General features: G+C 41.2%; 1 protein-coding gene across 1 annotated transcript; it reads right to left on the reverse strand.

Annotated features, from left to right (window-relative positions):
* Window positions 1-4,615: 4,615 nt before the first annotated feature.
* On the reverse strand, window positions 4,616-24,412 carry KLHL23 (kelch like family member 23). The gene is made up of 4 exons (XM_058300676.1): window positions 24,055-24,412; window positions 21,896-23,110; window positions 17,391-17,543; window positions 4,616-6,654 (listed from the first exon to the last, which is right to left on the reverse strand). Exons 2-4 carry the CDS (start codon window positions 23,106-23,108, stop codon window positions 6,344-6,346), a joined length of 1,677 nt encoding a protein of 558 aa, XP_058156659.1. The 5' UTR covers window positions 23,109-23,110; window positions 24,055-24,412; the 3' UTR covers window positions 4,616-6,343.
* Window positions 24,413-24,497: the final 85 nt, after the last annotated feature.

Below are 24,497 nucleotides of genomic sequence, written 5' to 3' on the forward strand. Positions count from 1 at the left end.
GGAAATGAGCTATGAGATGATATTCTAATTCTATTACCTCAGGTGACCTTGAGAACCAAGATACTTTCTGTGGGAACAGGGGACTACAGTTGCTAGGGGAAAAGAGGTTAGATAAACACACTGCGTGCTTTCACTACTTCCTTGGCAAGGCTAGAATCTCAGAAAATTTTAATTCCCGCTTCCCTTCTCCTGCTTTTTGTGCATTATTATCGTGCATTTTAATTTAATCATAGAAACAATGACCAATTCAGTAGCCATAAGTATCCCTAACACTGTGGTGTTCAAATACCATTTCCCACTGAAAGAAACCAGGGCTGCTGGAAGAAATAGCAGATTCCAGGTCTGAGGTAGGAAACATGCAAAATGAGCAGGAGCATCCCACTACAACAGACAGCAAAGAGCCTAAAATAAGAACAAGGCCTAGAGCAGCATTGTGCCTGGGAATTTCCTCCTGTCAGCCTTCATGTTACTCAAATGTGGCCAGTCTCGAAGCCAAACTCAGCATGTAAATGCAATGCCTTCCCCCCAGCGTGGGACATGACACCCAGGGATGAGCCTCCCTGGCACTGAGGGACCACTATCAACTACCAACTGATGATGCAACTGGAAAATGACCTTATACGGAAGGTTCAATGCGGATCAGCAGAATATCCCTGTCTACATAAAATAACATGACTTTAAAATGCTGTTTGACCTAATGTAAGGGGGAAATGGAAAGGAGAAATGAGTTTATATGGCTATGAGTCTCTAAAAAAGAGTCTGGAGGCTGGCAGAAGGAGTACCCTTATGCACAACTGAGCAGAGTCTGAGAGACAGATAAAGCAGATACAAATCCCAGATATTGGTTCCTTTGAGGGCTAAAGAGACCCATGGGAGTTATGGTCATGGCCGATGGGGTTAACTACCAGGGCAGATGGCCCCTCTTTGGAAATGGTGTTTATGTGTGATGAATCTGGACTCAGATGGGATCTCTCTTCATAAGACTTTCATGCTAATGTGCTGGAGGTGCAGTTAGTGTTGGGGTTTAAGATATATTTAGGGGATTTGAATCTCTGGACTGACAATGTGATAGCCAGGTCCTGAGCCTCAACAGACTCCAGCACCTACAATCTGATTTATTGGACTTACCACACTCAGCTAAGATGGAGTTGAAGAAGGACAGCCACCACACCATGGAGCCTAGAGTGATTACAACTGAAAGTGGGAGGATTGCATCCAGCATCCATGTGGAATCTGAGCCTCCTCTTGACATAGAGGTGCAATGGACACAACCAATCCAATGTCCACATAGAAGAGGTGGCATTGGATTGGGAAAAGTGGACAGGGTGGCTGATGGGTATGGGGAAATACAGGAAGAGATGAGAGGTGGAGGCGTCTTTGGGACATGGAGCTGCCCTGGATGGTGCTTCAGGGGCAATCACCAGACATTGTAAATCCTCACAGGGCCCACTGGATGGAATGGGGGAGAGTATGGGCCATGATGTGGACCACTGACCATGAGGTGCAGAGGTGCCCAAAGATGTACTTACCAAATGCAATGGATGTGTCATGATGATGGGAATGAGTGTTGCTGGGGGGGGGGGGGGGGAGAGGTGGGGTGGGGGGCTGGGGTTGAATGGGACCTCATATATATATTTTTTTTTAATGTAATGTTATTACAAAGTCAATAAAAAAAACAAACAAACAAAAAAAAACAGACAGCAAAGAAACTATTAAAAACGATTAGGGCTGTGCCAAAAGGAGTTGGGGAACCACTTCAGAGGCTTCCACTGGTTCAAGATGGAATAAATTGAGCATCAATAAGAATAACTGCAGTGGATTGAAAAATGCTAAGTATGTTTAAATCCATGAGTTCATAATGATTAAAAATGTCAAAAAAAAACAACCACCACCAAAACAACCAACCCTAAATTTTGGAAGATGCTAGGTAAATAACTGTTTATTTTGCAAACTGGTAAATAAAGGTAAGACTCAAACATCTGTCCTGTATTTCATATACAAACTATACCTTTAGGTAAACAAATAGTAAATGAGGCTAAGTTTCTCTCTATAGAAATATTTAAATAAAAGCACCAAGAAGACATGACAGCCTTGACTATTACCATTTGGCAACCTGCAATAAGGAACTAGGTACTGAGCATCTCTGACTGCTAATTTCACTGACAGTCAGATGTATGCCTTTAGATGAATGAACCACCACTATAAAGTGGTCTTGCAAACAAAGAAAAGTCAAATCTGTATCTGTTTATACCTCTAGCTTAACTACCAAAATACTGGAAATACAGAGGACAGAGGATATGCTAAACTACACAACAGGAACTGTAATCAGTAAAATCCTGACTTTGGGAAAGCAGAATAAATGATCCAGTTTCTTCAACAAATAAATTTCTAGGGGCTAGAAAATAAAGAGATCAATTGGGTACTGACAGATTAAGAGACCTAAAATGAATTATAAAAAAAAAAAAAGGCAGCGGAGCAGATGTGGCTCAAGTAGTTGCACTCCCACCTCCCACATGTGAGGTACCGGTTTGGTTCCCAATGCCACCGAAAGAAGATAAACAATGGGCAGACATTAAACAAAAACAATGAGCAGACAACAAGCAAAAACAGCAGCAGACAACAAGCAAAAACAAAATGATCAGGGAGTGGATGTGGCTCAAGCTGTTGAGCACCTGCCTCCCACACGGGCAGTCCTGGGTTCAGTTCCTGATGCCTCCTAAAGGAGAAAAAAAAACAACAAGCAGACAACAAGCAAAAAAAAAAAAAACACAACAAAATGAGCAGACAACAAACAAAAACAATGAACCCAAATAGTAGGAAAAAATCAATGAGCAAAAACAGACAAAGGAGACATCTCGGGGTAGGGGGTGGAGTGGACAAAAATAAATAATTAATAAAATAAAATGAAAAATAGGCAAAACCAAACTATAGTGTTTAGGGATTTACATTTGGGTAATACTATCCAGAAGAGGAAAGACAATGATCATGACAATGAGAACACGGGTGTTTGGGAGGTGCCCATGGAGGGTGTCTGGGGCAGCTGGCCAGGTTCCTCTCCTGACATGGATGCCAAATGCAAAGGGATTTGCCTTAGAATAATTCATTAAGCTGTACGTTTGTTTCACGTGGTTTTCTGTGTTATATTTAGCAGTGGGGAAAAAAATCTGAAATTGGTGCTCTCATCTTGAAGCTCCGCTCTGTGCACAAGGTCTAATAAACTCTTGACTGGGAAGAATGTGTCTCATTTCTGTGATGAGGGAAGTGTGAGGAGGAAAAATGTCAAAAAGATAGAAGGATGCAGAAATAAACTTTTGGGAAACGACAGATGCCACTTTTGTGTATCCATCTGTCCAAGAAAGAATTAGAGACAGCGTTTATTGGAGGATTTTCATATAAAAGATGTGCCTAGGAGGTAATTGAGTTTCAGTGTCTGATGGGCTTGGTAAGTGTTCTCAGATTACATGTGTCCAGCGGTCTTATAAATGTTGGTGACCAAAGGTGGGGCAGGGTACAGGTAAGAAGTGGTACACTTCTTCCCTTTAAGGCCGATGTGTGCAGTGCCGGTATTTCAGAGTCCCCACCCAGGAGAACCTCAGTGGGCACTTGCAGATATACGGGAGGTAAAAAACCTTGTATTCCGGCTTGAGTTTCAAAGGTAAAAGTTGAAATGCTGGTAATCCTGTGTGTGTACAACAGGGCAGAATTTACAGGGACTCTTCTAAGGCCAGCACAGCACACCCTTAGAATGTGGCTGATTGGAATCTACAAGATTCATTGGGGTTTGAGCAAGATGCTCGTCAATATCACCCTAGTGAACCCCAAACATAGCAGTATCTTTTTCCCCTTAATTTTATTTTTATGTGTGGTTGTTTTTTTTATCCCCCCCTGGGGTGCAGCTTTTTGCGGGCTGTCTGCTCTCTGCATCTGTTTGCTGTGTGCTCTTCTGCGTATTTTGCTTGTCTCCCCTTTTTTGTTGGGTCACCTTGCTGAGTTGGCTCTCCATGGCGCTTGGGGGCCCAGCGGCTCTCCGCAGTGTGCAGAGGAGCCTGCCTTCACAAGGAGGCCCCAGGACACGAACGCAGGGCCTCCCATATGGTAGGCGGGAGCCCAACTGATTGAGCCACAGCCGCTTCCCCATATCTACTAACCCAGAGGGCTCAAGTAAGGGTAACAGCCCATGACTCACAACTTCAAAATGCCATAAGAAACTTGGATGTACAGTTAAAGACTGCTGGATAATGCCTCTCAGTTTTAGCCAGGAAATAGACCGTGCACATATAAATGATAAACTCTGTAAGCATGTCAATGGCAGTTTTACTATGGCTGTAACTGTCAGGAAAGAACTCCAGAGAAGGTTTGCCTTAAGTCAGGATTTTACAGGACTTAGATAAGCTAAAAGGAGGAAAATAGTGCTAGCAGTTGTTTTCACATATTCCATAAAGCAGACCTCTAAAGTTCTACCGGGCAACATATTATTGGTCCATCACTAAATACTGAATGTTCTTGAGAACAATTAAATATCTTTTTTGAAAGTGTCTAATTCAGTTATTTCACTAATTCAGACTGTTCCTTCAACTCAGCTGTCCAAATTCAAGCATGTATACACTCAAGCACGTTTGACCATGTATAGTGATTTTATATTTATTGAAAATACAAACAATAAATTTTTAAAATAAATTAAAACTCATTATCCCCAAACACTAACACAAGGAATTTCAATTCTACATATCACCTTCCACATGCAAAAAATGTTACAAACTCACAACCATAGTATACATACTATTTTGTATTGTGCTTATTTTACTTACCATAGCATAGACATGACCATGTTCTACATCATTTCCAAATAATCATTTTAATGACAGTATAATATTTCCCTATTTTTATTAGCCCACTTCTTTGACATGTAGTCTATTTCCATTTTTTTGCTACTATAAATCACACGGACATAAAAATTTTCATGCATTTACCATTTTCACTTTTGAATTATTCTTTTATGTTAAAATACCAGGAGTAGAATGGGGCAAAGGACATGGTCATTTTTATGGTTCTTGGCTATGTTCTACCATATTGTATTCCCAAAGGGTTGTACCTATTTAAAATGCCATCTGAATGAATTTCAAAATTTAAAAAATATACATATCACAAGTGTTAGGTAGCTTTAAACCTCAATATTCAAAGTTAAAAATAATTAGTCTCTTTTTAAAAAAATGAAAAGGTTGGAATAGAGGACCTTGCAAATTACTAAAAGTTTAGATGAGTTAACTTAAGCAATGCTATAGCACACTTGGAAAGTGCTATTGCAGGCACACTGGGGTAAATGGGCAGAGGTGTTTCTGGCCCAGAGGCTCCAGCCCTGCAAGCCCCCTCCAGCTGCCCCTAGGGTTGAGGTGATCCATGTTTAGGTAAACCTATGACACACAGTGCCAGTGCATATGGCTTGGGAAGCTCTAAGTCAAAAAGAGGTTAAATGACTCAACCTAAGTCACAAATCTAGTTAGTGGCAGAGCTGGGAACTGAATGCAAATTTCTTGACTTTCACCAGCATATTTTCTACCATATCACAACTGTTAGGCATGCTTTCTAGCTCTAAAATTCAATGTTATATGCAGACATGTATCTATAATTAAGAATAAAGAATAAGAATTTTCTAACGTGCCTTAACTAGCAGTTTACATCAAAGCTGAAAATTAAAAATAGCATTTAGCATTAGCAAATGACTATTTTCTCTGCAATTTTTCCATTTCCTAATCTTTCAAATTGCATTTGTAAATTCTTTGAACAGTAATGATCTTTGCAGTTTTTTGTATATCTGATAGCCAGAAAATAAAGAATAATAATAAATTATGTGCGCTACAAAGGAAAAAAGCTAGACTTAAAGTCAGTCCACATTCTAACAGTACTAACTGTGAAAATGTTGATTTTATAGAGGTAGAAAAAGACTCCCTCTTTAAATTTCAAATTCCTGCTCATTAAATGGAAACATAATATACAATGCTTGTGACAGCACAGAGTCACAAGAGACGTTTCTGGCCATAAAATGATTTTGACCCACATCCAGTATTGATGCTACCAGAAGGAAGAGTCATCACAAAGGTATTTCACCTTTCACCAAGAAACCAACGTTCTGTTTTAACTTTGAAAAGCAGAGATTTTAGGGGATAATCCCAGATTCAACTTTATAATTACATAAGGTTTTCTTAACCATGAATTCCTAGGTGTGAGGGTTAAGAATTAAAATTTACTAATGCCCAGTCATGATAACAAGTAAGGGACTCCAAACTCTGCCTTCTTTTACCCTATACCCCAATTAGTGACTATTCGATTATTTCTGTGGATTTGGTCAGACGTTATACACACAAACACATCCATGGGACCGCATGGCACTTGGAAGATTACCCACTATTTCCCACTTATTAAGGTCTGGGTCATATTTCTCAATGCTCTGAAGATAGGTTCCCTTTGAGTAGGAATATCCTCCAGTGACATAAATACATCCATTCATGATGACAGCACCGCACTCCATCCTCCTTTCCATCATGGGAGCTATCTCTCTCCATTCATTTTGTTCAGGGTCATAGCATTCCGTGATTGTAGTTTGTCCACCGACTAAATAGAGCTTATTTTCAAATGGAACTGAACACAGTCCATATTCTTTTAAAAAGAAAATAAGAGCAAAATTGTGTTAGGATAAAAAACATAAGAGATACAAAAGCATGGTGATATAATAATCCTCTACAATTTAGCATACAACAATAAAGTAGGGTGAATAGCCAAAATCATCCTGAAAAAGAACTAGGTTGGAGGTTACACTTCCCAATATCAAAACTTACCATAAAGTTAGAGTAATCAAATCAGTGTAGTACTGGCATAAGGACAGATAGGTAGACCAATGGAATTGAATTGAAATTTCAGAAATAAACATTCACATCTATGGCCAATTGATTTTTTTAAAAAACAACTCAATTTTATTGATACGTATTAATAAAGTGTACAATTTATCCAAAGTGTACAATCAATGGTATTTGATATAAGCACATAGTTGTGCATTCATTACTTCAATCATTATTAAGGATTTTCATTATTTCAATAATAATAATAATAAACAAAAAAACAGACAATCAAACAAATAAGAAAATTCCTCACCTCTCAATCTCTGTTTCTCCTGCTGAACATAGCTGCTATTTCTGGCTATTCTTGCACAATTATTTGTTTATTAAGCAGTTTTATTGATATATATTTACCTACCATACGATCTATCCAAAGTGTATAATAAATGGCATTTTTTTAGCTGTTAAAAGTCTTTTATTAAGAGAATAAAACAAAGATAGGAAAAAACCACATAGAAACAGAAGGAAAAAACTAAAAGAAAAATGAAAAAAATTTTTTTTCAAAGTCCTTTATTGTAAAACTATAAAATAAACAGAAAAATAGATTGAAAGAAATTACAAATTTTAAACAAGATGCAAGGCCAGGTTAGATTTAACATAATTATAAAAAATAGATCGCATACAACAAACATTTATAAATGTAAATAATAATTAAAATATAATGGAAATTAATTATAGTAATTCTAATTTTTATAATACAGCTCTAACTATTGGACACAATAATCTCTAAGAATGAAATAAATTATTAGTTTAGTTACTTAACATCCATTTAGGCCATAATTCTTTCTAGATAATCAAATTCCTATTTGGGAATTCTTCAAATATTATTAGAATGAATTACAGCAGATAACAATTTTTTAAAAAAGATTTATTTCTCTCCCACCCCACCATTCCCCCCATTGTCTGCTCTCTGTGTCCATTCGCTGTGTGTTCTTCTGTGTCTGCTTGTATTCTCATTAGGTGGCTCTGGGAACCGATCCTGGGACCTTCCAGAGTGGGAGAGAGGTGATTACTCTCTTGTGCCACCTCAACTCCCTGTTCTGCTACGTCTTCTTATTTTCTCTCCTCTGTGTCTCTTGTTGCGTCATCTTGCTGCACCAGCTCTCCACATCGGTCAGCACTTTTGCGTGGGGTGGCTCTCCTGCGCTGGGCGGCATTCCCATGAAGGGTGGCACTTCTGCATGGGGCAGCATTCCCATGTGGGTCGGCACTCCACATGGGCCAGCCTGCCGCGTGAGCCAGCTTGCCCTCACCAGGAGGCCCTGGGCATCAAACCCTGGACCTCCTATATGGAAGACAGGAGCCTAATTGGTTAAGCCACATCTATTTCCCAGATAACAATTTTTCAACTCATAATTTTATGAGGCAGAAAAACTCAAAATCTTATTCAATAGTAGTCATGCTAAATCATTAATGATACAGACAGATTATTTTAATTAAAAAGTATGAATAAAGAAGCGGACTTGGCCCAGTGGTTAGGGCATCCGTCTACCACAGGGGAGGTCCACGGTTCAAACCCCGGGCCTCCTTGACCCGTGTGGAGCTGGCCCACGTGCAGTGCTTATGCGTGCAAGGAGTGCCGTGCCACACAGGGGTGTCCCCGCACAGGGGAGCCCCACGCGCAAGGAGTGTGCCCCATAAGGAGAGCCACCCAGTGCGAAAGAAAGTGCAGCCTGCCCAAGAATGGCACCACACACACGGAGAGCTGACACAGCTGACACAACAAGATGACACAACAAAAAGAGACAGATTCCTGTGCCACTGACAACAACAGAAGCGGACAAAGAACACTCAGCAAATAGACACAGAGAATAGACAACTGGGGTGGGGGTTGGAAAGGGAGAGAAATAAATAAATCTTTTTTTTTTAAAGTATGAATAAGAAAGGGTTAAAGAAAAACGAAGTATTCAAAAACATATCTTTTCTCCATTCTTTAATTAAAAGAAGCATTTTGTGTGAAAAAAATTTACAGAATACTGATCACAAGAACAATTTACCAGTTGTACTGAATAATTATTATTCATATACTATAATACTGTTATTTTACATTTATGTGGTCTACTCCAGCTTTTTTGTTTACTATTTGCATAGTATACCTTTTTCTAAGTTTTCACTTTTAACCTGATTGTGTCCTTACATCTGAGGTGGATCATATAGACAGTTCGAATTTTTTAATCCATTTTATCAGTCTGTGCTTTTGATTGGGGAGTTCAGTCATTAACATTCAGTATTATTACTACTTCATCCATTTGTCCTTTGGCTCTCTGTTGTCATATCATTCTATTGTCTGTCATCTTATCCTTTAGTTTATCTTTCCTAATAATCTTCATTTCTAAACTCTTCTCTAAGCCTCTCGCCTTGTTATTTCCTTTCAGGCTGCAGTATCCCCTTTAGTATCTCTTACAAATCTGGTCTTTTGGTAACATATTCTATCATTTTTTGTTTATCTGTGAAGACTTTGAACTCACCCTCATTCTTGAAGGACAGCTTTGCCAAATACAGAATTCTTGGCTGGTAGTTTTTTTCTTTTAGTACTTTAAATACATCATACCACTTTCTTCTCTCCTCCATGGTTTCTGATGGGAGGTCAGCACTTAATCTTATCAAGTTTCCCTTGTGTGGTATTTTTCTTTTCTTTTTTAAAAATATTTATTTATTTATTTCTCTCTCCTCCGCCCCGCCCCCCCACCTCAGTTGTCTGTTCTCTGTGTCTATTTGCTGCGTCTTCTTTGTCTGCTTCTGTTGTCAGCGGCACGGGAATCTGTGTTTCTTTTTGTTGCATCATCTTGTGTCAGCTCTCCGTGTGTGCGGCACCATTCCTGGGCAGGCTGCACTTTCTTTTCATGCTGGGCGGCTCTCCTTACAGGGCGCACTCCTTGCGCGTGGGGCTCCCCTACGCCGGGGACACCCCTGCATGGCACGGCACTCCTTGCGCACATCAGCACTGCGCATGGGCCAGCTTCACATGGGTCAAGGAGGCCCGGGGTAGATGGACACCCTAACCACTGGGCCAAGTGGTTACTACTTTCAGAATCCTCTCTTTCTCTCTGATATTTGTCATTCTGAATAGTAGGTGTCTCGGAGTAGGTCTATTTGCATTGCATTGTCCTTGGATATTGATATTTATGCCTTTCATAAGGGTTGGGAAATTTTCAGTCGTTATTACTTCAAATATTCTTTCTGCCTCTTATCCATTCTCTTCTCCTTCTCGGACACCAATAATGTGAATGTTTGTGCATTTCATGGTGTCATTCAACTCCGAGACTCTGTTCCATTTTTTCCATTCTCTTCTCTTTCTGTTCTGTCTTTTCAGGTTCAGATGTCCTGTCTTTGAAATCACTAATTCTGTCTTTGAGCAATTAAAATCTGCTCTTATGTGCCTCTAATGTATTTTTAATCTCATCCATTGTGTCTCTCATCTCATAAGGTCTGGTACTTTTATTTGCAGGCTTTCAAACTGTTCTTTATATTTTGCCAGTGTCGTCTTAATATTCTTTATTCCTTTAATCATATTTCCTTTAAATTCTTTGAAGTGATTTAGTAGAGTTGTGTGATTATCACTGATTAATTGTACAAACTTCTGCATCTCTTCAGGATATTTGGTTTGTTCTTTTGGCTGGGCCATCTCTTCCTGTTTCCTAGTACAGTTTATATATTTTTGCTGATGTCTAGGCATCTGAATATGTTGGTGAATTTACTCTAATGGCTAAGTTCTCTCTTGCCTATTGTTTTTTGCACAGCTCTTTGATATTTAGTTCAGCTTATTCTCAGTCTTTAAAATTTCCCAGCTTAACTTTACAAAATCAGGCCAGGAACTCACTAGTGGGGCACAGATTTTTTCCCAGGGTTTGGATACACAAGAGCATGAACAGGTTTTGTCCATGAAATTTCCAAACAGGCCAGAAGATGGTGCTAGACAGCACACCTTTCCAGAGGTGTTTCAGTCTTGGTTTTCTTGTGTTCCTGTGTTGAAATCTCTAGATTAAGATTCAAAGCAGGCTCTGCCAGCTGAATTCACTGAAGAAAAGCACTCTGACCTCCCCTCCCTTTTCCCTTGAAACAGCTGACAGGAAGGAAGATGTCTGATCCCCTCTCAGTTGGTTTCAGTGAGCCAGATGTTTTACCCCAGCTTAATATCTTGGGGGTGGGGCAAGTGAGCCTTTCCCAGCTGCCATGTTGTCTGTCACCACAATAATAATAATAATAAAAAGAGTACAATGACATAGTGGTTCTGGCACACACTACAGCAATGCTGTGGCTAAAAATCTACCCCCTATCACCTAATTCAGATTACCTACTCCTGCCACACACCCATTTGCCCCTCAGGTTAGTCTTACGCTCACTGTGCAAAGTGCCAGGGAGGAACACATCCTCAGACCATTCACTTCAGGAATTCTCCCATAAAAAAGACATCTTTTGATTCAATACCTATCTGAAAAAGATGATAGCAGTAGAGTACTTTTTGCATGCAGACATACATAATTATTGGTGTAGGTTCCTTCAGGTTTTACCATGCTATTCCGAAAGCCAGCAGCAGGCAATCTGTAGTGTACCAACAGCACACACCATCCAACCTGAAGTGGCCATTCAGGTGTTTCTATCACATCAGTCTTTTTTTTTCCAGGAGGTACCAGGGATAGAACCAATGACCTTGTACATGGAAGCAGACACTCAACCACTTGAGCTACATCCTCTTCCCTCATACCAGCCTATTTTCATACTCTTGATAGCAGTTCTCATTATCAGTATGCTTCTTATTTCTTGTCTCTCTCTCCCTCCAAGCAGTGCAGGAATTGTGTCCTGTCCACTATTCCGTGCCCAACTAGAGAATGGCAAATATGCCTGGTATATTGTAAAGACTCAATAAGTGTTTGCTGAATCAATGAATGAATTGTACCTTGTTCCCTTTGTAACCCAGTATAGGCCCCATTATTTTGTGAAAGAAAGGCATGCAAGCCCCTCTTTAGAAAGAGAATGCAAGATTGCAAATGTGATCGCCCCTTTAAGAACCGAGGACAACTTCTTATCAGTAAAGTTCTTGCAATCTAGATTTTGAAGGTTAAGGAAGTCTCAAAGGATAGGCATTTTTATTTTGACTTCATGTACTGTTGTTCTCAAGTTTCTAACATCCAAGAAAATAAGAATTCTCTTACTACTGAAAAAACGATTTGTTGCTTTCCAGTCATAAACATGTAGAATTTTTACAAGCATTTAGTTATTTCAAGTACTTGTGAAACACTGTTTTTATAAATTAAATGAATCATTTCATCATAGTTATTGTGAAAATTAATGATGGCTCAAAAATTTTATCAGTTGTGTAAATGATTCAACAATGAGTTTACTAAACTTTTCTTAAACGAATCAAAGCTAACAAACAAGTCTCAATTTGTGATTCTCATGTTAAGAGAACTATCATAACCTACCTATAGCAGTAAAAATATATAAAATAAAGTGATTCCTGATTGTTTTCTCCTGTCACCCAAACTCAACACAATGCTCTGGTATCAGTGATGGGAACTTCTTCCTTAGCTGTAACTGCCTTCTTTCTTGTTGGTCAGTACTGCTAAGCTCTATGGCTATGGGACTGTGTCTTGTTTATCAAGCTCCTAGTACTGTAAATAGCACAAAGGAAGTACTCAGCAAACAGCTGTTGGACAAATGAATGAATGAGCAAATTTCAAATCAAGCTTGGGAATGACACCATCTGTCAATGCTTAAAGAGTTTACACACAAATATTAAATATAAATACACGGCAGAATGTAGTCAGTATTATGTGAGTGACAGGAACAACGTGGTAACAGCGATTCAGAGACAACCACAGTGTTTTCAGGTACTCAGTATCCACTGAAACAATTTAAACTTTCTTTTCCCTAAGGTTTTTCTCATCGAAAGGACTCATAAAGCTTACCTAGTCTAACTTCCTTGTTTTAGTGGAAAGTTAAGGCCCAAGAGTTCATGCCACCCCAAGGTTAGGCATGTAAATAAACAGCAGAGCCAGGAGAGAACTTTTTCCTGGCTTGCCACCATTCTCCACAGATTCTCCTCATCATTCACTGCTTCTGCCCTGTCCATGACACTCTTTGCTCATCCCTTAACTGAGGCTTTCCAAAGATTTTGCCCACAGCCACCTTGTTAGTCCCACTCTCCCAAGGCATCTCATTCATCCCCACACTCACCATCTCCACGCAAACAACTCCCAATTCTCTCTATTTAGCTACATTCTTCCTCCTAAGCTGCTGACCCACATTTCTCATTGCTGGCTGGGCAGCACTTCTGGGTTATCCAATGAGTCCTTCATGCAACTACAAAACCAAACTCTTCTCTCTTCTTCTCCCTCCCTATTGGCTCTTCCTTCCATGCTCCTCCCCTTCCAGTCAGGTGGCTAGAGGCCCTGGAATGACTGTCAACTCCATTCTCTCCCTCATCTCCTATATCTAATCAGCCAAGGTAGCAATCTGAGGTGTTGAATAGTTTATAACATTCCTCATATTTGCCCCTTTTTCTTCTCCAGCATTTCTCTGCCTCATTTTCTACAATAGTCTAAGCACACCTCCCTGCCTTCTCTCTTTTCCGCAATCCACTCTAATCAGAGATCTCTTCTTAAAACTACAGCTTGGGGAGCAGATGTACTCAGAGTGGTTGAGCACCTGCTTCCCATGTATGAGGTCCCGGGTTTGATGCCCAGTACCTCCTAAAAACAAACAAATGAAAAAAACCAACTCTCATTTGGGGAGCAGATGTAGCTCAGTGGTTGAGCACCTGCTTCCCATGTATGAGGTACTGGGTTCAATCCCCATATAGCTGATCACACATCATTCTCTTGATCTGAAACCTTTAATGGCTCTCCATTTTAAAAAGTTTCCAAATTGCCATTCAAAACCCTCCATACTATCCTCCCCGTTCTAGCCTTTTACATCCCATTAATATGTTTACTCCCAGGTACTGGAATACATCTGGAACTTTCCCCGGTCTTTCTTCATTGGGCTAGCTTTCTGCCGTAAAGCACTTTCCTCAAAAACTACCTTTATTAATTGTAGTTATTCTTTTAGCCTAAATCAGAACACCCCTCCTCTTCTAAGTCTTTCAAAATTGCCAGAGACATTTTTCAGGGGTTATTAACCAGGGGTGTCCATTGAAAGATTTCAGGGGGTCCATGAGCTTGAACTGAAAAAAATTAACTTATTGTCTTTATCTTCTCTGACCTCTGATGTTGAGTATCATAAAACTATCTGCCACTATGTTCTAAGAAGGGGTCCGTGGTTTTCACCTGACTGGCAAAGGGGTCTGTGGAACAAAAAAGGTTAAGAACCCCTGGTTTAAGTAGACTGAGTCTTTCTCTACCCTGAATTCCAAGAGGACCCGTTTGTACAGAACTTACCAAAGTTTGTCCTATATTCTCCTTACCTATGTCTATTTGCTAGGGATTATGAGGTCCTATGGTATATAGACTAGTTCTTTTTTTTAAAAGATTTATTTTATTGATTTCTCCCCCCCATCCCCCTCATTGTCGACTCTCTCTGCCCATTCGCTCTGTGTTCTTCTGTGTCTGCTTGTATTCTCATTAGGCGGCTCTGGGAACCCATCCTGGGACCTTCCAGAGTGGTAGAGAGGTGATTACTCTATTGCTCCACTTCAGCTCCCTGTTCTGCTACATCTTCTTATTTTCTCTTCTCTGTATCTCTTGTTGTGTCATCTTGCTGCGCCAGGTCTCTGCAATGGCTGGCACTCCTGCGTGGGGCGGCTTTCCTGTGTGAGGTGGCATTCCCACTCAGGGCAGCACTCCTGTGTGGGGTCGCATTCCCACATGGGCCGGCACTCCGCATGGGCCAGCTTGCCCTCACCACGAGGCCGTGGGCATCAAACCCTGGACCTCCTATATGGTAGACGGGAGCCCAATTGGTTAAGCCACATCCATTTCCCCAGACTAGTTCTTAACCATCTTTGTGTGTTACATATAATTTGAAATGTAAGGTTTCGATAATGTTATCTTGAGCACAATGGAATTATAGTTCCACGTTTTCAACTACACAAAGCTACCTCCCTTAAAAAGGTTAAGAAATAAGATAACACTTAAATTTCCTTTTAAAAATTAGAGTCATTTCCCTGCAGCAGTAAGGTAGATTCAAGACTGGCATTTTACATTTCCCAGAGGTGCTACTAAAGTGCACAGGAAGTATATCTTGCTAAAATTCAGAGGACGCAAATCCCAATGTTTTCAAGGGCTGACATAACGCAGTTCAGTGGAGTGAAGTATCCTAGGAGTAGTAACAATAGCAGCACAGGTCCTCAAGGACGGACTGTGGCGAAACTGAACCTGCAAGCTCCATCTAAAGGGAAGAGCCACTGTTTGGCTCCAGAGGACTGTTGCTAGGAAGAAATATAGGTCCAAGTTGCCAGCTCTTCCAATTTTTCTAAAGGCCAGATACCATGATTTTTATTTGAGATTCCCTAACTTTTAAATATTGGCAAGAAGCCAATTCAAAAATATTTTAAGCACTGAGAGCCAAACAGAACATATTATGTGGTGTGCTAATTTGATACCTCTTTTTTTTTTATATTATGATAGGAAAAAGTTCAATGTAAATCAAAACTTCATAAATGCAAAGATATGTTTCCATTGATGTATGATGTAGTTTAATATTTATTTCTGATTGATTTTTCAATTTGACATGACTTTAATGACTTTGGCTTAAATTTTACTACCTTACAGATTCTCTTTCAAGTAGTTGGCAAACTATAAGCAACTTAACTATGTTAAGGGACTTTTACTTTTAAAGGAACCACTTTATGAAATACATATTATAATTATAATGCAAATAACTGCTCTTTAAATTGTTAATCTGATTTGTTATATATTGGATTTTCTTTGGAAAGAAAAGTCTGACCACAAAATAGAGCAATATCTAACTCATAATGTTAACATGAGGCTCAAATGAGATACTCAATTACATAGTTTTTAAGAGCAAGGGCTCCAAGTCAGATGTCTGGGTTTGAACTTTACCTCTAACAAGTATAATAAGCACAAGCTGGCTGGCCCAGGGCAGATCTCCATGTGCCCAAGTGACCTGTAAAATGAGATCATAATAGTACCTAGTTCATAGGATTGTTGTGTGGTTTAAATAAATTAATACATGTGAAATGACTGGAATATTGCCTGGCACATAAGCACTCAGTATATATTAGCAGTTTTTACTCAATAGGAGTAAAAAATATTACTTTCCATTGTAACGTCATTGGTCATAACAATAAATGGCAGGAAGTCTGGGATAATGCATCTGGGCTACCAGGAGGCAGAAGTCTACGTGTTCCCTGATTGAAGTCTTGCCTTACACAACCACTGATGGCATGGGAAGGTGTACCGCCAGGTTTAGATGTGATCCACCTGAACAGTGAGGTGAGATACATGATGTACGAAGTGGAAGTAACTGCACTGATCAAAAGCAGGAGAGCCTGGACAATGCTATTGCTCCCTTAAGGAAAGGCAGACTGCTTAGTGGGCACAACAAAAGTTTTAAAATCAGACAGCCTGGATTTGAATCCTGGTTTTACTACTTTCAAACTGAGTGACCTTGGGCATTTTACTTTTCCTTTCTAAGCCTCCATCTCCAAATAAGTAAAATGGAGGTAAACAATGCCTATTTACAGTGTCAAAGTGAGAATTTAAGGTGATATCACAAGCAAATGGTTAGCCTATGGTAAGGGCTCAAGAAGGTTAGCTATTCCTATTACCTGCAGATGGTTCAGGCCTGTAAATTTCAATTACTTTCTCCAATGACCTACACAGAAGTCTAATGCTATATGGAAAACGATTCAAAGTTCTATGGTGATACCATGCTATGAATCTTTCCTAATGAAAAAAATGTAAAACATATGGCATAACTGTAACAGGCTACAGAGTACGCTTTCTTGTGAGCTGTTCAAAAAGAGAAAAGTTAAAGAACAAAAGATGTCATGGAAGGCGGGCCATTCTTAAAGCACGTCACTTTTATGATTGCTAAGGTAAGGCCTAATGGGGGCTCTGCACGTGGTAGGAGTGAGTGCTTAAAAGTTACTGCGATCCAGAAAGAACATGCTTCTAAAAGAGGAACCAATCTCCTAATGAACTTCAATCAATGGGTGCCCTTCTTATTTTGGCTGACTAGTGTCTGTAAAAAAAGTGTTTTATAATATATATAATGCATTATACAATGTGTGTACTAAGTGAAAGAAAGCATGTAAAGGAATAGGAAACACAAAAGAGCACCTGAGAATTTTTAAAAAATATGCCTTTGAATCAGAAAGACTTAAAATGTATGTCATGTAAAGATATCAGGGAAAATATTAGTGGATGTGATCAAATCAGATTATCATTTGATGTACATATGAATATTTTGAGCATTTTAATTACACCCATGTGTAATCTACTATAAACTTAACATTTTCTATCTGCAGCCCATTTTTAGCCATCTCTTATGGTGATAAGCTGCATCGTGGCATACGTTATTTGAGACAGTTGTTACCTGGATGTGGACTGGAGGTGATAAGGCTCCATTCATTGATATCTGAATTGTAGCTCTGGACCTTGTCATAGGTGCAGCTTCCTCTGTAGCCGCAGTGGCCGCCAATGACGTAGATAATATCATGTAAGACACAGGCAGTAGCATTTCCCACACCTGCGTGTAAATTAAAATCACATCTTTAAATTGATTTTTCATTCTTTTTTGCAATAAGTACTGAGCTAAGTTTATTGCTGTTTTGGTAATTCTTAATAGGAGACGCATGGCATTGTTGCTAGGTGCTATGAGTAATACAAGGATGAAAAGGCTCCTTGCACTCAGCATCTACACTCTTTTAAGATAGTGGGATAGACACACAAATAATTAGAATACAAGGTACAGAATGGAAGAAGTACCATGAAAGAAGGACAAATGAACTGTCATGGATGTTCACAGGAAGGAGACATTGCTTCCGACCGGGGATATCATGGCAGGCTTAATGGAAGTGGCAGAAGTTGACTTTGTTCTGGGACTCTGGCAAGCAGAGGGGAGAGGAAGCCATTCTAAGTGGAGGGAAAGGTGAGCACCATGTGGCCCAGTCTGACCAGTGCACAGGGCACACAGGGGGTTGTGGTGTGGGATCTAAGGCTGGAATGGAAAGTTGAAGCCACAAGGTAAAGGATCCTATATGCCCAAATAAGAAATACAGACTTAATTCAACAAGATTCTTCAGGTTTTAGTAAGAAGGGAGGAACTGAAAAGGTGGAAGGACAAGAGGCAGAAAGTGCCAGGAACTGGCCCAGGTGAGAAGTTTTAAGGGCCCAGGTTAGAAGGGAGGCCTGGGGATAGATGGAAAGGCATGGAGGCAAGAGACAGTCTCGATGACTGACTGAATCAGAGACAGATTCTGAGGTCTTGAGCTGGGAAAACTGGAGATGATGGTGCCAAAGAAAAGTAAATGGAGGAAGAAATGGGCTCAACAGAGGAAGAAGAAAGGAAGATGAGGGAGTTGGCTTTAGTTGAAAATGTCAACCTCGTCTTTCAAACAACTTATAATTAGCACTGCTATGTGCCAGGTGCAATTAAATCTCCTTGTTCATTTCTACTCCCAAATAAAAGTGAGTTTATTAGCAAGGCAGTTATGACAAGGGAAAAAAAAAGATTTGTGAGTTCCTAAATAGCCAAGTCTTTATTCTCTGTACATCCTTAAGTCAAAAATGGAAATGAATTTGAAATTTGACTACAATGGAAAGCTGCTAGTTCACCTCATGACTATAAATAAAACAAACTTAGAAAAAGAATATTATCTATTCTACAGGAAAATGGAAAACTAAAAAGTCAGCGTGAGGGAAGCAGATGTGGCTCAAGGACTGGGGTCCCGACTACTATATGGGAGGCTCCAGGTTCAATTCCTGGGGCCTCCTGGTGAGGGCAGGCTGGTCTGCGCTGCAGAGAGCTGGCGGCCCACCCCACGAAGAGCAGACGGCCCATGCTGCAGCAAGTTGACTGGCCCACACCACAGACAGCTGGCACAGCAAGAAGATGCAACAAAGGGAGATGCAGAGGAGAAACAGTGAGAGACGCAGCAGGCCAGGGAGCTGAGGTGGCTTAAGCGACTGAGTGCCTCTCTCCCATGTTGGAGGTCCCAGGATCGGTTTCCAGTGCCTCTTAAAGAGAAGATAAATGGACACAGAAGAAGGCGCAGCGAACAGACACAGAGAGCAGACAGGGAGCGCAGGCAGCGAGGGGGGGGTGTAATAAACTAAATTTTAAAAAAAGTCAGTGTGAGTCTGGCCAGTACTGGTAAAAACAGCAGACAGCTAACAAAGTGTTACCCTTTCCTGAGGTGCCTAAATTTAAACAAAAATCAAGACTTTAGAAGTATAGGAGAGCAGATTTGGCTCAAGTGATTGACTGCCTGCTTCCCATATATGAGGTCCTGGGTTCAATTTCTAGTACCTCCTAAAAAACAAACCAACAAATGAAAGAAAAACAACCTCATTGGGGAGTGGATGTAGCTCAGTAGTTGAGCACCTGCCGCCCATGTATGAGATCCTGGGTTCAATCCCTGGTACCTCCATAAAAAAAAAGATGAAAGTATAAAACTCAGGAATTTCATGCCCAGCTGGAGAAACAGATAGATGAGAGGAAGGGAGGATTGGAGGGAAGGCAGGAGGAAAGAAGGAAGGACAAAAAGCAAGAAAGAAGGAAAGAAAGTGCAAATATGGCAAAATGTTAAAAGTGGTAGATATGGGTATTTGAAGGGGGATTGTATGGGTTTTGTATTATTTTTGTAACTGTCCTATAAGTTTGAAATTATTTCAAAATAAAAAGCAAAAGGGAAGCAGATGTGGCCCAAACAGTTGGGTGCCCGCCTACCACACAGGAGGTCCTGTGTTTGGATCCTGGTACCTCCTAAAGAAGACAAGCAAGACAGGACGCTGATGCAATGAAGAGACACAACAAGGAAAACACACAATGAGCAACACAAAAAGCAGGGAACGGAGATGGCTCACGCCATTGGGTGACTCCCTCTGACATGGGAGGTCCTGGGTTTGGTTCCCGGTACCTCCTAAAAAAAGGAAGACAAGCACACAATGAACAGACACAGAGAGCAGATAGTGAGTGCAAACAATGGGGGTTGGGGGGTGGGGTGAGGGAGGAGAAATAAATGAATAAAATAAATCTTTAAAAAAATAATTTAAAAATTCAAAAAAGCAACAAACTTCCTTCCTAAAAGAAATATAATCTAAACTACAAAACCATTGCAATTATCTCACCATTAAAAAACAGAAGCAGAAATCTATCTAGATGTACAATAGCTGCTAAAATATCTGAACTTTCCTGTTTCTTTTGCAGGAGAGGAGTCACACAGAACATTCAGAACCACCCTAGGGAGGGTTCAAGGAATAAGTAAATGGTAATCAAGCTCAATCAGTGCCAAGAATCTGTGCAGCAACAGCCATAGGCTTTCAGCTACCTTCTCCTACCATATAAACTACTGCTGAACCTGCAGCATGTATTATGTATGAGAGTGGTCATGATTTAATAGGGAGGCTATTTCTGCCCTATCAAAGTTGACATGTTCTTCTAATAGCTACTGATATTCATGACAATAGCGCTTAATATTTCCTGATTTCTTACCCTGTGCAAGACACTGTTCTAAGCACTTCACATGCATAAATTCATCTATTCTCTCCATAACCCTAATCTAGGTAATGTCATCGCCACTGCACAGATGGCAAAACTGGGGCACAGAGTGGTTAAGCAATCTGCCCAAGCTCACCAGTGTGTAAGGAGAAAGTCAGGATTTGGACCCAAGGAGTTTGGTTTCAGAACCAGTGTGCTTGATCACCAGACCATTCTGCCTCTCAGGCTTCCTGCTTTTCATCCAAGGATCACACCAGGCCAGATTCCCAAACCAGGTCAAATTCCCATACCCTTGCAAGCATTAAAAAAGAAACAGAAAGGTCTGGGAAGAAACATTTGGAATCAAATGACACAAATTTGGTAACAACTGACCAGTTTTTGTACAGCTCCCCAGTCCCAGTGAATAAATGTAATTAAATTAAGAATTCAGTTTAATTTTTTGGAGGGAGAGCAAGGCTAATTCATTGCCGAACACAGCAGAAAATACTATATTTATCAGACAGATATTGAGACCCAGGAGTTCGCTGGGCTCTGCGGGCCATAGGAAGGAGGGTATGGATTCTGCCCCTCCACTTTACTGAGACAGGACTTGACTCACAAAAAGCAGAACTTATTTGTCTTGGGAGAATGTACTTTGTACATAGGGTCCAAACTTTTCAAGGTTTTAAGAAAGGGTCTCCTAAATGACAGATAAGCAAAGCCTTTTGAGGGGAAAAGAAGTTTAATATTTAAAAGCCAACGGATCTGGTACAAAATCAAATAGGGTTCAATTTCCAGAGAATAAAATATGTAATAAATATTGTAAAATAAACTAATAGGGAGCGGATGTAGCTCAAGTGGTTGAGCACCTGCTTCCCATGTACGAGGTCCTGGGTTCAATCCCTGGCACCTACTAAAAACAAAACAAATAAGCAAGCAAAAAAACCAGCTCTCATTGGGGAGCAGGTGTAGCTCAGTGGTTGAGCACCTGCTTCCCATGTATGAAGTCTTGGGTTCGGTCCCCAGCACTGCCCAAAAAAAAAAAAGTAAAAATAAAAAATAAAACCACCCGACTTAAATTCTTGAGACTCAAAGCAAGATTTAGGTTCAAAACAGGCTAGAGAGTAAATAGAATGAATTCTATTGTTTTCCTAGATAAATATTTCTTTTCTAATCTGAGTACTGTACTCAAATCACATAACTCAGACAAGCTAGGGACTCTGCTATGCTATGCTTTTACTCGGAACATTTTGTGCAACATTATTTTTATAATCTACTATAATTCTCAGATAGCATTCCAAAGTGATAAATTCTTTTTAAAGCTACTTGCAGAAGAAATGAAATCACTGGCCTAACCCCAAATCTCTGAAAAATAAGGAGTAAACATAATCTATACTTACCTTTAATCATGTTTGCAATAGGAATCCATTTCTCTTTTAATGGGTCATAGAACTCAGCCTCTTCTGCTGGAGCCCCCTTTCTGTAACCACCTAAGGCATAGACACAGCCACCCAAGGTGACTGCACAGTGGTAATACCTGGCTTTGAGCATTGGCAAACCTTCTGTCCATTCATCACTTTCACTGTTATACAGCCACACTGTGTCAAGAGCCTCTATATTATCCGTCCTGTAACCCCCAGTTACATAAATGTGAGGTCCCAAACATGTAACACCATAGCTTTCCCTAGTATAATCTGGTATTTCTGCTCCTTGAATCCAAACATTTGTCAAAGGATCCCATATGTGAACCTCTGATAAAGGATGCCAGTAATATCCTCCAATGATATACATTGTGGCTGTGGATCTCTGGGAAATCTCTTTATGCATGGGATTCAAAGCGTTGTATATTAAAGATCGTATCTTGTTTTCGGTTAATAGGCAGCTTCTTTGAAGTCCTAGAGCTGTTTTTAAGTATACTGGATCTATATCTATGTTGATATAGCTTAGAAGATTACATAAACATTCAATTCGATTTTCTACATCATGAGCAGTCCACTTAATAATGGGCTCTATGATAGCTTCCTCTTTCCAAATACTGAGATTCTTTCTGGACAAGATAAAGAGAAACTTTTCAAGACTGATTTCCAGAAATTCTTCTTGTTGCCATACTTCCTTAAACCTTGAACACAGTATTCTTCGAGATTCCTTCTCTAGTTCTGGACATACGTGAAATTCTGCAAAGGAGTGCATTCCAATACAATTATCAATATCCAGGTGCCTTACCAAAAACTGCTCACAAGCCTTCTTTACTGAAAGGAACTGTAATAGATCTGCTGCCTCAAGCAGGCTTTGAACATTTCTTTTAGTTATTTCAATTTGGGAAGTGTATGCATAATTTACAAGGCCTTCCAGAATATCATGGTGGATGCCAGAGAGTTTGATTTTATTTTTAAATTTTTCTTTCATGTCAGCTGTGAACATTGCCTTAAAATAATTGCTGCAAGCAGCTAAAACAGCTCGGTGACAATGGAAGATTATGCCTGAAGGGCATTGAAGGGTAATATCAGTAAATAATCCATCCAAGTAAAATGTTCTGAATGCATCCAGAATATCCACTGGATGCGATGAATCCTTGAAAAGATAAATATAATCTTCTTGTCCTTTCAGAGCCATGGCTGCAATAAATATGAAACGATAAACGTGTTTTCAATTTTGCATGCTATCCCAAACAGTCCATGCTAAATATGCCAATCATTTTAATGACAGATTAGCATCGGATATACATCAAAATGAGACTAAATTCAGCATTCTAAGCAACAAATGCAAAATGTGGATGGACTGTTTTGTAACTGATAGGACGGTCAGTTTAAATTGAGGGAAGCTCAGAACTTGAAATGAGGTCCCCAGGTTTCCCAATAGTCCTTTTGAGAAGAATTATTCATCGGCTACTTCGTTCATCCCTTCTCTCGCAATCCGCCTTGAGCTGGCGGTGGGGGAGGAGACCCCACACCTCGCAAGCCAAGTTCCGGAGGGATCCCCCAACTCAGAGCCGGACCTTAGCCGCTTCGGCTGGCCCCAAATCAACCTTTCTCCCCGGCTCCGTCTCCCTTTTAAATCACAATGAGATCCCAAGAAAGGCATGGTCGAAATATAATTGGACAAGAAGAAATCTCGGAAAGGAACGGAAATCTTGTGCCTTTTTTCTTAAGGAGAGAAAGGAAAATGGCCCGACTCCGCCGCAGCGGGTCCGTGCCCGCACCACGCCACCGCCCCTCCCGCGGCAGCCGCAGGGTTTCCGCGAACCCGCGGCCCTCGTTCCCGCCCGGAGAACGCCGCGCCCGGGGCCTGGCGCGGTCGCTCGGCGCCCAGGCTTCGTGCCCCCGCCCGCCCGGCCGCGGCCGCGCGCCTCTGTCCGGGCTCCGCACAGGTGTGAGGAGACCGCCGCGGGCGGCCCCGCGCACCCCGCCCGGCCCAGCCCGGCGCCCGGGCGGCCTTTGTCTCCGCGCCTCCACCGCCGGGCGGCGGGCGGGCTCCGCTGGCGGCGCGGCCTCGCCCCCCGCGCGGGTCGCGCTCGCTGCCTGCGGGCTAGCCTCGGGCTGCGGGCCCGCGCCGCACCTACCTCCGCCGGCTGCTCGCGGACGCGGGGCGGGCGGGCGTGCTAGCGGCGAGCGGGGGCGGGCGCGCCTCCGGACCCTCTGACCATCTTTGGAAGAGGCGCGGCGGAGGCTGCCTGCTAGTGCAGCTCCAGCCCACAAGCGGCTCCTATTTTGGTGCCCCAGCTCTCCCCCGCCTCCAACCCAACAGCCCCCTGCGCGTCCTGGGTGTAGGGCCACTCGCGGGAACTCCCGGGTAGCCCGCTGGGGTCCTTCCCAGGAAGTACCGCCCACCTCCAACACATCTGGCCGCAGGTAGGACCCTTCCCCGAGGAAAATGCGGGAGCCGCTGGCTTGCTGCTCCTTCCTCGGGATTTCTCTCTCACACCCACACGTACATACACAGCCCTAAGTTTTCTCACCTAGATGTACTCTGTAAATCCTGATTTATGACCATGGGGGGGGGCGT

Source organism: Dasypus novemcinctus, chromosome 7, assembly GCF_030445035.2.
Source record: "Dasypus novemcinctus isolate mDasNov1 chromosome 7, mDasNov1.1.hap2, whole genome shotgun sequence".
NCBI lineage: Eukaryota > Metazoa > Chordata > Mammalia > Cingulata > Dasypodidae > Dasypus > Dasypus novemcinctus.